We start from the raw sequence: 16452 nt of genomic DNA, 5'->3' as shown, positions 1-16452 counted from the left end.
TAAAACTGCCCCTGGGCAGAGTGTGTGCTGAACCAAGTCAACAAACTCGGGGCCTGTCTCCCACGGGAGACTGCAGACGTCAGAGGGGCTCTGGCTTAGCGTGCCACAGGAGGGCTGTGTAGAAAGAGAGTCTGGTCAAGGCTCTGGAAAGCCCTGTGGAGTCTGTGGGGAACAATAAGAATGCAGAATATAAATGTAAGCTGCAGGCTGATGGGCCCATTAGGAATTAGGGCAGTCTTTGAAAGGAATCTGCGGAGATGATGCAAAACACCAAGCATGTGACCCAAATCGTGGCAGGGCATATTGGAGGGAGAGGGGAATGGGAATGAGACATTTTCTAATCTGATTAGTCTGAAGTTTCCCCTGAGTGTGGAGAAGGGTCAGTGCACAATTAGAGGCAAAGTTAGACTGCTTAGCGGCTCAGAGGGATGACCTCCTCAGAGCTAAGCCGGGCTCAGAGGCGGATGTGATCTGAGACTGAACCGGCTTCGCAACGAGTTGGGGAATCGTCTTTCTGCCTTTAATGTCAAATCGTCAAGGCAAAGACAAAACAGTCTGCTGAGAGGATGAGAGGATGATGACTTGGTGGCCTCAGTGCTGGATAGGAAACATCTAGGTCCCCCGGAGGCCAGGCTCCCACATTACTGGACTTTCCAGGACAACTCATCCTCGAGGCCATCAAGAGATAATCTAATAAACATCCGCAGCTTCCTGACTAGAAGACAGCTTAATGTGTGAAAGGCATTCAGATCCAACTGTTTAAAAACAAGGCTTCCTCTATGTGGAAGGATGCAGGTCTCTTCCAGTTCATTTCTAAGTCAGAGTGTGTGGTCTACGGTCCCTGATGGAAACTCCTCTCCTAGTCCCCGGTCAGTACTTAGTACCAGGTGCTGTGGCACTGGGGAATTTATGTATGTTATCTCAAGTCACTCTGAGAACCGCGAGGAAGTAGGTGGTGTTATCTCATTCTAGAGGTAAGGAATCTGGGGTTCAGGCAGGTCAAAAATCTTGCACAAGATTACACAGCTAGCAAGTAGATTCAAAGAATATAGGAGACAAGGTAGGGGTAAAACTGTCAAGATGTGACAGGCCACTGCTTATTTTTAGGCAGTAAATCAAACAGGTTAGAAGCAGGTCTCTGTATCTAAGTGGATCAAATGTCTAGTCACAAGTCTTCATTACAAGGTAAGAGACAAAAAAAGGAAATATAAATAGTGCGGTGAGAATCCTTAGGAGGAGATAATCACCGCCAGGCAAGCAAATCCAAGAGGGCTTCATGGATACGGTGCTATTTGAAACGGGTCATAAAGAACAAGCTTTCAGCGGGTGAAGAAAATTGGAAGCTAGTTCCTACTGAAGAAACAGCAAGAGAAAAGGCAAAAAAGTGGGAATGCAGGAGGAATACATGTGAAAAGCTAAATGAGCCATTTGCCTGGACTGTTGGGAATGAGAAGACGAGCTTTGGGAATGTGATAACTGTGGAGAAACTGAGCTCCTAAGCCTGCCTATTTCATCTCAGGTCCTTTACACTGGGATGGCATATTTATCCCTCATACTGCTGCTAGCAAATGAAAGCAAATAGAGCTGATAGTCTAGAAGATAACCCCAGGTCAATCCAATGCATATACACACATCCAACTGAATTGGCCTCTTCTTGATTCCCCTCCTGATACCTTGGACTCTAGTTCTCCCACATGGGATTTAGTTTTGTCTGCTTCCTTTTGTTTCTTTTTTTGTCTCAGATGAGGACTCCCCACTCCAGCCCCTGCTTGAGAATAAATGCCCTAGTGGCAACCCTAAGCCCCACAATGGAGAAGGGGGAGAAGGAGCTCAAAGCTAAGGAGTTTGGTCATTCCTCAGAGAACAAAGAAATGGTACAGAAGGCTTATGAATAGAAGAGTGACACTATGATATTCTTGCTCTTAGAAGGTACTTAGCTGCAAGACGTAAAGATGGATTTAAAAATTTAGAGGCCATTGGAAGAAAGACCAATGTGGAAGCCCTGCCAACAGTCAAGAAGAAAGGTGGGTCAGAACAAGAGTGAAGATGGCGGGAATGGAGGGGAGAGAGTAGATGCAAGGAGTAGAAAGGAGGTAGGACTGTCAAGACATTCTAATCTACTGGCTAGTTGTAGACAATAATTCAAAATGGTTAGAAGCAGAAGATGTGCATTTTAAAGGTTCAGGGGTTAAGTCACAGCTCTTCTTTTTCTAGAAAACGTGACTTTAGGCAAAATTTTATCTCTCTAGACCTCAGCATCCTCTTTTAAGATAGGATAATAGCTCTGACCTCACCAAGTTGTCCTCACAAAGTAAATGAGGTAATGTATTCAAAGCAATGATAACAATGCCTAGAACACAGCCCCAAATGTCAGAATTATCAAGATAAGTATGCTGGGGGGGGGGGCTGGAGTCATGCCACGGTAAGCATAAAAGATGACCAGAGTCTGGGTGGCTAGGAGGGCGGTGCCAGGAAGTCAAGAGTCAGGTTCAGTACAAGAAGTGAGGTGTTTCAGAAAGCAGTTGACTGTGCTTCCCTTTTGCAACATCAGAATCTCTGCACTTTACATCTAGTGTTCTAGCAGGACAGAGCTCTGTGCTAATAACACGAGGTGCTCTTACTGCATGTCTGTGGCCATTAGAAACTACTGCTTTGAAAAATCTGCCCTAAATTTTACATCTAAGACTCTCATAACCAATGAGTTTGTACATTTTCATTTTGTCCCAGGAATCTGTGTGCATATAAGTATATCTTAATGTTAAAAAGATAAAATGATACTTCATAATAGGCTCCCTAACATTCAAAATCATGACTCAGTTTTCCTTTTTAACACTTAAATGGAGATGTGTCATCGGTAATAAATAAAAAGTCAAGGGTAAATCAAGGGCAATTAAAGGCAGATGTAAAACCAGGAATAGGGCTTCCCTGATGGCGCAGTGGTTGAGAGTCCGCCTGCCGATGCAGGGGACACGGGTTCGTGCCCCGGTCCGGGAAGATCCCACATGCCGCGGAGCGGCTGGGCTCGTGAGCCATGGCCGCTGAGCCTTCGCGTCCGGAGCCTGTGCTCCACAACAGGAGAAGCCACAACAGTGAGAGGCCCGCGTACCGCAAAAAAAACAAAAAACAAACAAACAAAAAACCAGGAATAGTCTCTGAAACAAAAATATGCAGGACATTGCCCATGAGGGTGGAGTTCTCACTTACCTGGAGAGTAAGGATCCCAGAAGATCATCATTCAAAGGTAATCAGGAGGACCTGCACAGCCTTTTGATGTCTTTGCTGGGTAATAATTTTTCCCTGCATTAAAACAAAGTAAATGGGCTTGTATATACTTTGTGTCTCTTGAGTAACAATTACACTCTATAGGAAAGAAAACACAGATGTGTCCTAAAAGCATGCACCTGGAAATAAGTATGAAAACTGGTACTGGAATCACAGTAAGGAAAAACAGTAATACTGCATTTCACCAACTGTTTTTCCATTTCACAAGTCACTAGATTCTGTCCTTACAAAGGCCTTTCCATCAAGATTCAGATTCTTGGTTGGTGATAGTACAGCCTATTAAGGCTGTAGCCACGAGTGTTGCTCTAAGTAATCGATCTGCATTCTTGACCACTAGTCAAAAATGGTTCTGATATTTGAAAACATCTCTTAATCTGACAGGCATCTAGAGCCTCCAACACAAGTATTATATGACTGGAGGGTGTTTTTCTAGTCTTTTCCTTGGACCCAAACCTTATAACCTAGAAGCCCCAACCGGGGCCTTAACATTCACCTCAATTTTTTCTCCAGACCAGCCCAACAGTCATTTTCCCCAGCCTGCTGAGGGCACAGAAATGCTTGTCCAATGTTCTAACTCAGACAGTGTTCTTCCAGGCATCAGGCAAAATTAGAACCAACAGGAAAGAAAGTGGGCTTCTTTCTTTGCAGTAGTTTATAAAATGATAGGAGAATGTTTATGTCTAGAATTGGAGCTTGTTGGATCTGGAGAACCTCAGAGTTGTCTGATCAACTAGCCCCATTTTCCCAGGAGGTGTTCCTTTAGCGAAGGAGGGTTACAATTCTCACCCTGGGAAGGGGTACCACTAGGGTGGAAGGCGAGGCCAGGGTCATGCAAAGCTCAGGCCACACATCCTCCAGGAGGCTCAGAGAAGCTTAAAGATTCAAGGAAAAATACCATCTTTATAACAACTCAACAAGGGTGTATTATGGATTAGGAAAAAAACTATTCACAACTAAAATAAACTATGGGACCTTCAACGATATTTAGGGTATGTAGGTAGCCACTTGGGGTGCAGACTTCAGGTTTGGGGATGAAGGAAGGGGTCATGGGGGAAAGAGATGGTAGTGGTCTGTAGTAATAAAATCAGAGGCTAGAGTTTGATCTAAGGTTTTCTAATTCCAGTTGAGTATTCCGTCCCCCCCACTATATCAGTCTGTGGATAAGATGAACACCAAAACATATTAAGATGGAGCTCCAGTTGTTTGTAACAGTGACTTAATAAAGCTCAATGCAAACACGATAAATGTATTCGAAATAGATTATGCTGAGCTTCATTATCTTCAAGGAGAAATAATTTCAAAGAAATTCTATAGAAAGTATACTTGCAAATCCCCTGTTCTGTGTATTATAAAAGTCACACTTATAAATCCCACTTATCACTAAAATAATGTAAAGAGACGACATCTCAGAATTAAACCTTCTAACATTGATTTACTATGTTTCAATTGAAAACCTCTAGAAACCAATTAAAAGAAAATGCAAAGGGGCAATCCTATTCTTTTGAAGATACAGGGCCTCCCCTATTCCATCAACAAGCAAAGCTCACCATCCATCACTATGAAATATCTGTACCCAGATAATCTCCAAAAATGATTTAAGGTGGCTTTGCTACATGGTGGAGTATGAGAAGACATGTCAATTTTCTTTTTGCCCTTTTTGATAAAATACAAATTCCTTCATTAGTCAGGTTCACAGAAACGTAAATGATTTATTAGAATCAATAAAATAAAAGCTTACTTTTCCCGATCTTGGTATACACAGGTAGCAATGAGTCTTTCAAAATTCTCAAAAGTATTTTTCTTGAGCTGTTCATGGGCCTGTGCAATTAGGACATTCGTATCTGGACGGGGATCCTCAGGCACCTGGTAGTGACGTGTAATGGTTATAACTTCTTAGTCTGTGAGTTTCCCGACAGACGCATCATTATTTCTCTGTAAAGAAAATGGAAAAACACTCAAGAAATTATATCTAAGACTATTTTACCTTTCTTTCTATTAAAAATATCCAAATCCCACTTTACAAGACTTTACCAACTGCCCAGAGACAGGTTATTATTTTTCTTTAATTTAATTTCTCTACCTATGAGCAACAGGAAGGCACTCGTGCTAGAATGGAAAACAATAAGCACAACAGCTTATAAATAAAATGGCACTTTGCCCAGAGTCAAACTTCTACCACATAACAGCCTACAACCAGGAAGTAAATTCTTAAAGTCCTCGAATGGTCAAAAATCCTGTGACTAAATACGTGATTTCATTCAATACCTATTAACCTTACTGTATACAAAATAGTAACAGACTTGGGGTTCTGTTTTCCCAGGGTATAAAGCTTATAAATCAGTAAGTTAGAAAGGTGTTTTGGAGATGGGGAAAGCGATTATGCACATTTCTGTAGTAAAAAGTAAAAACTGACACACCCTACCAGTGAGAGAAAAAAGTGAAAAGTGAAAAGAACTGTGTAAAGGTACAGTTGTCTGAGTCTTTAGAAGGCAAATGGCACTGATATCATTTGGCAGAGCAAACAAACAAACAGACAACAACAAAAAAACAAATGACAGCAACACATTCACAATGAGGCCTCAAAGCTTAACAAATTGGCTGACATGTTTTCAATATATTCGCTATACGAAAGCCATAACCCATGCAACAGGCATTAGAAAGAATTACATCAAAATGGTTAAAATGCAAACTGTTATGGTGGTTAAATGAATAAGCTTCCACCATCTAGAAAATCTACTTACTGGGAAAAAATTCAGTTCCCAAGAATCCCAAATAAATGAGGGAATACAAGATTTGTTCTTCTGTTATAGACTGGTCTTTTGGAATAATATGGTTTTTAGTTCTTTTAAATGTTTCTTGTCATTTTCACTATCATTTAAGAGATCTATAGGTTCATCTGGTCAAGAATTTCCTTAGATAGAGTGTAGGAAAGCCCACAGCTATGATGTTGACCTACCTGAAGGAACTGTATTTCACCTACATCCACTTATTAGGGTCTCTGGGGTTTTTGTTTTGTTTTGCTTTGCTTTTGTTTTTTTAACGGGAAATGGAGGCCAAATTCAACCAAGAGGACCCCACCATTGCAGCAAGTCAGTTTGGATTAGACAATCAATCAGTAACATTGGCCGGGGGCTCACTATCTGGAAAACACTGTAGTCACTTTGGCATCTGAACTTTTCGGAGTCTATAATCTATTTGGGCTGTCCAGGCATCTAGATGAGCTCCCTAGCTACTAACTGGGAGGGCCACTTGAATGAACTGAGTAATAATAATAACCCTCACCACTTGTTGAGTTCTTGCTATGTGCCAGGTCCTGTGCTGCTGGGTCCTTTTGGCATGGATCATCTCATCTGGCCCAGAAGGTAGATACTAGTATTAGCCCCATGTTACAGATGAGAACACTGAGGCAGAGAAATGTGAAGTAATATGTCCAATGTCACGAAGTCAGAATGCAAACCCCTGCAGTCTGGCTCCAGAGCCCATGCTCCTGCATACTATTCTGTCCCTCTTCTGTTGGGACGCAGAAGAAAGAGTGACCACATGGAGTGGGGCTCATTCAGGGAAAGCTGAAGACAGTGGCTTTTGAGCTGATTTTTTAACAGACCTCTCTATTCCCTTTTCCATCCATGACCTGTGCTTTGAGGGCTATCACTAACCCGCATAAATAAGTAAGAGAAAGCAATTTCAGAAACCCTGAGTCACCAACCATCTCTGACAGAGAGCCAAGTGACCACGGAGGAACCACTCCAAGGGAAGCCCCTGGCTCATTTACAACACTGGTCATGGAATAATCAGTCATGACACATGCACAGAATTGAACACTACGCAACCATGAAAAGTAGGCTGTTGACTGGTATTAATTGGTATGAAAGACATCCATGCTATGTTGATAAATGTAGTATGATCCCAATGAAACTAAAGATACTGGTACATATTGACATATATATACACAGAAAAAAAGACTGGAAGGCTCCATACCAAAACATCTATAGCATCCCTGATTGCTGAGCTTTCTTTATATATAGGTATAAAAATGATTTTATACCTATATATAAAATGTCTGCTTTTTCTGAATTTTTATAATTATCAAATATTACTTTTTTTTTTTTTTTTGCAGTACGTGGGCCTCTCACTGTTATGGCTTCTCCTGTTGCAGAGCACAGGCTCCGGACGCGCAGGCTCAGCGGCCATGGCTCACAGGCCTAGCTGCTCCATGGCATGTGGGATCTTCCCGGACTGGGGCACGAACCCGTGTCCCCTGCATTGGCAGGCAGACTCTCAACCACTGCGCCACCAGGGAAGCCCCAAATATTACTTTTATCGTCAGAAAAATACCCATTTGAAATCTTTTTCTTTTTGAGGATAGAAAATGGCATGAAGAAGAAGTTGGCACACTCCGAAGGAGAGGGAAAAGAGCGTCTGCAGCAATAACTAGAAACTTACCACGTACCTTTAACTAAACCTGCTCTAGCCCCACCAGGTCATAAAAGTTTATTTTCCTCTAGAGGGGTGGGATAGGGAGGGTGGGAGGAAGACGCAAGAGGGAGGACGTATGGGGATATATGTATATGCATAGCTGATTCATTTTGTTATAAAGCAGAAACTAACACACCATTGTAAAGCAATTATACTCCAATAAAGATGTTTAAAAAAAAGTTTATTTTCCTTTTCATTGGATAAACTGAAATTATCCTGACCTCACTGCAGTGAAAATTTATATCTGCTGTGTTCTGCAGGCCTGGGTTTTAAACACCTCAGTATTCCACTGCTTTCCATGTCTTTTCTTTTTAAATTTTATTATTTTTTAACAACTTTATTGGAGTATAATTGCTTTACAATGGTGCGTTAGTTTCTGCTTTATAACAAAGTGAATCAGCTATACATATACATATATCCCCATATCTCCTCCCTCTTGCGTCTCCCTCCCACTCTCCCTATCCTACCCCTCTAGGTGGTCACAAAGCACGGAGCTGATCTCCCTGTACAATGCGATGCGGCTGCTTCCCACTGGCTGTCTATTTTACATTTGATAGTATATATGTATGTCCATGCTACTCTCTCACTTCGTACCAGCTTACCCTTCCCCCTCCCCATGTACTCAAGTCCATTCTCTACATCTGTGTCTTTATTCCTGTCCTGCCCCTAGGTTCTTCAGAACCATTTTTTTTTCTTTAGACTCCATATATATGTGTTAGCATACGGTATTGGTTTTTCTCTTTCTGACTTACTTCACTCTGTATGACAGTCTCTAGGTCCATCCACCTCACTACAAATAACTCAATTTCGTTTCTTTTTTATGGCTGAGTAATATTCCATTGTATATATGTGCTACATCTTCTTTAACCATTCAGCTGTCGATGGACACTTAGGTTGCTTCCACGTCCTGGCTATTGTAAATAGAGCTGCAATGAACATTGCTGTACATGACTCTTTTTGAATTATGGTTTTCTCAGGGTATATGCCCAGTAGTGGGATTGCTGGGTCATATGGTAGTTCTATTTTTAGTTTTTTAAGGAAGCTCCATGCTGTTCTCCATGGTGGCTGTATCAATTTACATTCCCACCAACAGTGCAAGACGGCTCCCTTTTCTCCACACCTTCTCCAGCATTTATTGTTTCTAGAGTTTTTGATGATGGCCATTCTGACCAGTATGAGGTGATACCTCATTGAAGCTTTGATTTGCATTTCTCTAATGATTAGTGATGTTGAGCATCCTTTCATGTGTTTGTTGGCAATCTGTATATCTTCTTTGAAGAAATGTCTATTTAGGTCTTTGGGCCATTTTTGGACTGGGTTGTTTGTTTTTTTGATATTGAGCTGCATGAGCTGCTTGTATATTTTGGAGATTAATCCTTTGTCAGTCGCTTCATTTGCAAATATTTTCTCCCATTCTGAGGGTTGTCTTTTTGTCTTGTTTATGGTTTCCTTTGCTGTGCAAAAGCTGTTAAGTTTCATTAGGTCCCATTTGTTTATTTTTGTTTTTATTTCCATTTCTATAGGAGGTGGGTCAAAAAGGATCTTGCTGTGATGTATGTCATAGAGTGTTCTGCCTATATTTTCCTCTAGGAGTTTTAGAGTGTCTGGCATTACATTTAGGTCTTTAATCCATTTTGAGTTTATATTTGTGTATGGTGTTAGGGAGTGTTCTAATTAATTTCATTCTTTTACATGTAGCTGTCCAGTTTTCCCAGCACCACTTATTGAAGAGGCTGTCTTTTCTCCATTGTATATTCTTGAATCCTTTAGCAAAGATAAGGTGACCATATGTGTGTGGGTTCATCTCTAGGCTTTCTATCTTGCTCCACTGATCTATATTTCTGTTTTAGTGCCAGTACCATACTGCCTTAATTACTGTAGCTTTGTAGTATAGTCTGAAGTCAGGGAGCCTGATTCCTCCAGCTCCATTTTTCACTCTCAAGATTGCTTTGGCTACTCAGGGTCTTTTGCGTTTCCATACAAATTGTGAAATTTTTTGTTCTAGTTCTGTGAAAAATGCCAGTAGTAGTTTGATAGGGATTGCTCTGAATCTGTAGATTGCTTTGGGTAGTAGAGTCATTTTCAGAATGTTGATTCTTCCAATCCAAGAACATGGTATATCTTTCCATCTGTCTGTATCATCTTTAATTTCTTTCATCAGTGTCTTATAGTTTTCTGCATACAGGTCTTTTGTCTCCTTAGGTAGGTTTATTCCTAGGTATTTTATTCTTTTTGTTGCAATGGTAAATGGGAGTGTTTCCTTAATTTCTCTTTCAGATTTTTCATCATTAGTGTATAGGAATGCAAGAGATTTTTGTGCATTAATTTTATATCCTGCTACTTTACCAAATTCATTGATTAGCTCTAGTAGTTTTCTGGTAGCATCTTTGGGATACTCTAGGTATAGCATCATGTCATCTGCAAACAGTGACTGTTTACATCTTCTTTTCCAATTTGGATTCCTCTTATTTCTTTGTCTCCTCTGATTGCTGTGGCTAAAACTTCCAAAACTATGTTGAATAATAGTGGTGAGAGTGGGCAACCTTGTCTTGTTCCTGATCTTAGTGGAAATGGTTTCAGTTTTTCACCATTGAGAATGATGTTGGCTGTGGGTTTGTCATATATGGCCTTTATTATGTTGAGGTAAGTTCCCTCTATGCCTACTTTCTGCAGGGTTTTTATCATAAATGAGTGTTGAATTTTCTTGAAAGCTTTTTCTGCATCTATTGAGATGATCATATGGTTTTTCTCATTCAATTTGTTAATATGCTTTATCACATTGATTGATTTGCATATACTGAAGAATCCTTGCATTCCTGGGATAAATCCCACTTGATCATGGTGTATGATCCTTTTACTGTGCTGTTGGATTCTGTTTGCTAGTATTTTGTTGAGGATTTTTGCATCTATGTTCATCAGTGATATTGGTAGGTAGTTTTCTTTTTTTGTGAAATCTTTGCCTGGCTTTGGTATAACAGTGATGGTGGCCTCGTAGAATGAGTTTGGGAGTGTTCCTGCCTCTGCTATACTTTGGAAGAGTTTGAGAAGGATAGGTGATAGCTCTTCACTAAATGTTTGATAGAATTCACCTGTGAATCCAGCTGGTCCTGGGTTTTTGTTTGTTGGAAGATTTTTAATCAGTCTCAATTTCAGTTCTTGTGATTGGTCTGTTTATATTTTCTATTTCTTCCTGGTTGAGTCTCAGGAGGTTGTGTTTTTCTAAGAATTTGTCCATTTCTTCCATGTAGTCCATTTTATTGGCATATACTTGCTTGTAGTTATCTCTCATGATCCTTTGTATTTCTGCAGCGTCAGTTGTTACTTTTATTTCATTTCTAATTCTATGGATTTGAGTCTTCTCCCTTTTTTTCTTGATGAGTCTGGTTAATGGTTTATCAATTTTGTTTATCTTCTCAAAGAACCAGCTTTTAGTTTCATTGATCTTAGCTATTGTTTCCTTCATTTCTCTTTCATTTATTTCTGATCTGATCTTTATGATTTCTTTTCTTCTGCTAACTTTGGGGGTTTTTTGTTCTTCTTTCTCTAATTGCTTTAGCTGTAAGGTTAGGTTGTTTATTTGAGATGTTTCTTGTTTCTTGAGGTAGGATTGTATGGCTATAGACTTCCCTCTTACAACTGCTTTTGCTGCATCCCATAGGTTTTGGGTCGTCGTGTTTTCATTGTCATTTGTTTCTGGGTATTTTTTGATTTCCTCTTTGATTTCTTCAGTGATCTCTTGGTTATTTAGTAGTGTTTTGTTTAGCCTCCATGTGTTTGTATTTTTACAGATTTTTTCCTGTAATTGATATCTAGTCTCATAGCATTGAGGTCAGAAAAGATACTTGATACGATTTCAATTTTCGTAAACTTACCAAGGCTTGGTTTCTGACCCAAGAGATGATCTATCCTGGAGAATGTTCCATGAGCACTTGAGAAGAAAATGTATTCTGTTGTCTTGGATGGAATGTCCTATCAATATCAATTAAGTCCATCTTGTTTAATGTATCATTTAAAGCTTGTGTTTCCTTATTTATTTTCATTTTGGATGATTTGTCCATTGGTGAAAGTGGGGTGTTAAAGTCCCCTTCTATGATTTTGTTACTGTTGATTTCCCCTTTTATGGCTGTTAGCATTTGCCTTAAGTATTGAGGTGCTCCTATGTTGGGTGCATAAATATTTACAATTGTCATATCTTCTTCTTGGATTGATCCCTTGATCATTACGTAGTATCCTTCTTTGTCTCTTGTAATAGTCTTTGTTTTAATGTCTATTTTGTCTGATATGAGAATTGCTACTCTAGCTTTCTTTTGATTTCCATTTGCATGGAATATCTTTTTCCATCCCTTCACTTTCAGTCTATATGTGTCCCTCGGCCTGAAGTGGGTCTCTTGTAGACAACATATATACGGGTCTTGTTTATTTATTTATTTATTTTTGCGGTACGCGGGCCTCTCACTGTTGTGGCCTTGACTGTTGCGGAGCACAGGCTCCGGATGCACAGGCTCAGTGGCCATGGCTCACGGGCCTAGCCGCTCTGTGGCATGTGTGATCTTCCTGGACCAGGGCACGAACCCGTGTCCCCTGAATCGTCAGGTGGACTCTCAACCACTGTGCCACCAGGGATGCCGCGGGTCTTGTTTTTGTATCCATTCAGCCAGTCTGTGTCTTTTGGTTGGAGAATTTAATCCATTTACATTTAAGGTAGTTACTGATATGTGTGTTCCTATTACCATTTTCTTAATTGTTCTGGGTTTGTTATTGTAGGTCTTTTCCTTCTCTTGTGTTTCCTGCCTAGAGAAGTTCCTTTAGCATTTGTTGTAAAGCTGGTTTGGTGGTTCTGAATTCTCTTAGCTTTTGCTTGTCTGTAAAGGTTTTAATTTCTCCATTGAATCTGAATGAGGTCCTTGCTGGGTAGACCAGTCTTGGTTGTAGGTTTTTCTCTTTCATCACTTTAAATATGTCCTGCCACTCCCTTCTGGCTTGCAGAGTGTCTGCTGAAAGATCAGCTGTTAACCTTATGGGGATTCCCTTGTATGTTATTTGTTCCTTTTACCTTGCTGATTTTAATATTTTTTCTTTGTATTTAATTTTTGACAGTTTGATTAATATGTGTCTTGGTGTGTTTCTCCTTGGATTTATCCTGTATGGGACTCTGTGTTTCCTGGACTTGATTAACTATTTCCATTCCCGTATTAGGGAAGTTTTCAACTGTAATCTCTTCAAATATTTTCTCAGTCCCTGTCTTTTTCTCTCCTTCTTCTGGGACACCTATAATTTGAATGTTGGTGTGTTTAACGTTGTCCGAGAGGTCTCTGAGATGGTCCTCAATTCTTTTCATTCTTTTTTCTTTATTCTGCTGCGCAGTAGTTATTTCCACTATTTTATCTTCCAGGTCACTTATCTGTTCTTCTGTCTCAGTTATTCTGCTATTGATTCCTTCTAGAGAATTTTTAATTTCATTTATTTTGTTGTTCATCATTGTTTGCTCTTTAGTTCTTCTAGGTCCTTGTTAAATGTTTCTTGTATTTTCTCTATTCTATTTCCAATATTTTGCATCATCTTTACTATCATTACTCTGAATTCTTTTTCAGGTAGACTGCCTATTTCTTCTTCATGTGTTTGGTCTGGTGGGTTTTTACCTTGCTCCTTCATCTGCTGTGTGCTTTCCTGTCTTCTCCTTTTGCTTAACTTACTGTGTTTGGGGTCTCCTTTTCTCAGGCTGCAGGTTCATAGTTCCCATTGTTTTTGGTGTCTGCCCCCAGTGGGTAAAGTTGATTCAGTGGGTTGTGTAGGCTTCCTGGTGGAGGGGACTGGTGCCTGAGTTCTGGTGGGTGAGGCTGTATCTTGTCTTTCTGGTGGGCAGGACTGTGTCTGTTGGTGTGTTTTGGGGTGTCTGTGAACTTATTATGATTTTAGGCAGCCTCTCTGCTAATGGGCAGGGTTGTGTCCCTGTCTTGCTAGTTGTTTGGCATAGGGTGTTCAGCACTGTAGCTTGCTGGACGTTGAGTGGAGCTGGGTCATAGCGTTGAGATGGAGATCTCTGAGAGAGCTTTCGCCGTTTGATATTACATGGGGCCGGGAGGTCTTTGGTGGGCCAGTGTCCTGAACTCGGCTCTTACTCCCTCAGAGGCTCAGGCCTGATGCCTGGCTGGAGCACCAAGGCTCTGTCAGCCACCAGCTCAGAAGAAAAAGGAGGGAATAAAAAAAGAAAGAAAGAAAGTAAAATAAAATAATTAAACAATTAAAACGTTAAAAATTATTAAAAATGAAAAATTATAAAAGTAATAAAAAAAAGAAAGAAAGAGAGAGCAATCAAACCAAAACACAAGTCCAGCAATGATAAAAAGAGCTGAAAAGTAGACTTAAAAAAAAAACAGTGGGGGGTGGGGGTCACGGTGTGATGAATTGGGCGATCGGGATTGACATGTATACACTGATGTGCATAAAATGGATGACAAATAAGAACCTGCTGTATAAAAAATAAATTAAAAAATAATACATTATGGATAGATAAGTATAAGCAAAATAGCTTTAATCTTGGAATTATATTATAACCTGTCATCACACAGCATTTTGTTAAGGCACAAGACTTCTAAGAAGTGTTAGTAGAGATAAATAATACCAGAGACTCAACCTTGTTAAGCAGCATTTGTTTCTACATCAAATGACAGGACAGACTTATGTCATCTTCCTTGTCAAATGCTGTATTTACTTTTACAATGTTCCAACTTCGTTACTGAAAGATCCTGTACCCATTTTCTTCTTGGGGAATGAATAACCATAAAATAATAATTTGTTTAAGTGTTAGAAGTGTTATAAATAATAAAGTAATTTCAATGATCTGTAAAAAAACTCCAAAACAAGCAAAAAAACCGATAGAACCCTAGGACAAATGGTAAAAGCAAAGGTATACAGACAAAATCACACAAAGAAGCATACACACACATACTCACAAAGGAGAAAAAGGAAAAAAATATATATATATATATTTTTAAAAAGGAAGAGAGCAACCAAATCAGTAAACAAATCTACCAATGATAATAAGCTCTAAATACTAAACTAAGATAAACATAAAACCAGAAACAAATTAGATGCAGAAAGCAAACCCCAAGTCTACAGTTGATCCCAAAGTCCACTGCCTCAATTTTGGGATGATTCATTGTCTATTCAGGTAGTCCAGAGATGCAGGGTACATCAAGTTGATTGTGGAGATTTAATCTGCTGCTCCTGAGGCTGCTGGGAGAAATTTCCCTTTCTCTTCTTTGTTCGCACAGCTCCTGGGGTTCAGCTTTGGATTTGGCCCCGCCTCTGCTTGTAGATCGCCTGAGGGCATCTGCTCCCCACTCAGACAGGACAGGGTTAAAGGAGCAGCTGATTAGGGGGCTCTGGCTCACTCAGGCTGGGGGGAAGGAGGGGTGTGGAGTGCGGGGCAAGCCTGCGGCAGCAGAGGTCAGCATGACGTTGCACCAGCCTGAGGCATGCCGTGTGTTCTCCCGGGGAAGTTGTCCCTGGATCCCGGGACCCTGGCAGTGGCAGGCCGCACAGGCTCCCGGGAGGGGAGGTGCAGAGAGTGACCTGTGCTTGCACACAGGCTTCTTGGTGGCCGCAGCAGCAGCCTTAGCGTCTCATGCCCGTCTCTGGGGTTCATGCTGATAGCTGCAGCTCGCGCCTGTCTCTGGAGCTCATTTAGGCAGTGCTCTGAATCCCCTCTCGTCGCGCACCCTGAAACAATAGTCTCTTGCCTCTTAGGCAGGTCCAGACTTTTTCCCAGACTCCCTCCTGGCTAGCTGTGGCGACTAGCGCCCTTCAGGCTGTGTTCACGCCGCCAACCCCAGTCCTCTCCCTGGGATCCGACCAAAACCTGAGCCTCAGCTCCCAGCTCCGCCCGCCCCGGCGGGTGAGCAGACAAGCCTCTCGGGCTGATAAGTACCGGTCAGCACCGATCCTCTGTGCGGGAATCTCTCTGCTTTGCCCTCCGCACCCCTGTTGCTGCGCTCTCTACCATGGCTCCGAAGCTTCCCCCTTCCACCACCCACAGTCTCCACCCGCGAAGGGGTTTCCTAGTGTGTGGAAACCTTTCCTCTTTCACAGCTTCCTCCCACTGGTGCGGGTCCCGTCCCTATTCTTTTGTCTCTGTTTTTTCTTTTTTCTTTTGCCCTACCCAGGTACATGGGGAGTTTCTTGCCTGTTGGGAAGTCTGAGGTCTTCTGCCAGTATTCAGTAGGTGTTCTGTAGGAGTTGTTCCACATGTAGATGTGTTTCTGATGTCTTTGTAGGGAGGAAGGTGATCTCCACGTCTTACTCCTCCGCCATCTTGAAGCTATCTCGCTTTCCATGTCTTTATGGAGGATTCCATGTCCATGTCTTTATGAGGATTCCAAACAAGCTGCCCCACACTTAAAGCCGCCCTCAGTCGTGCAGGACACCAGGGGCCCCTGAGTGGCGGCCAGGGTGGCTGCTGCACCCACACGAGCCAGGTCCTGGCACCGGCGATCCCAGTCAGGCAGTGCAAGCCTCGCCCTACTAAACCCTTTGCCCTGTGTTTGCCACGTGTCCCTTCTTTAGGACCCACCTCACCCTGTCAAACTTTAATGGGCTTCACCAAGAATGACGAATCTTTTCAAAAGTAGCACATTCTGTTTCTTTTTATTGTGGTGAAATACACAGAACACAAAATCTGCCACTAGTGGCATT

The 16452-nt window shown here is 41.4% G+C and overlaps 1 protein-coding gene across 1 annotated transcript in view; it reads right to left on the bottom strand.

The window, feature by feature from the left end:
* Window positions 1-16452, bottom strand: part of EFHC2 (EF-hand domain containing 2) — a 194578-nt gene that overhangs the window by 26591 nt on the left and 151535 nt on the right. The window contains 2 exon segments of the mRNA XM_060002095.1: window positions 3205-3297; window positions 5021-5212. Coding sequence (XP_059858078.1) covers window positions 3205-3297; window positions 5021-5212 — 285 coding nt within the window.

Source organism: Delphinus delphis, chromosome X, assembly GCF_949987515.2.
Source record: "Delphinus delphis chromosome X, mDelDel1.2, whole genome shotgun sequence".
NCBI lineage: Eukaryota > Metazoa > Chordata > Mammalia > Artiodactyla > Delphinidae > Delphinus > Delphinus delphis.
The sequence above is the reverse complement of the archived record's forward strand: the minus strand, read 5'-3'. Positions and strand labels throughout refer to the sequence as shown.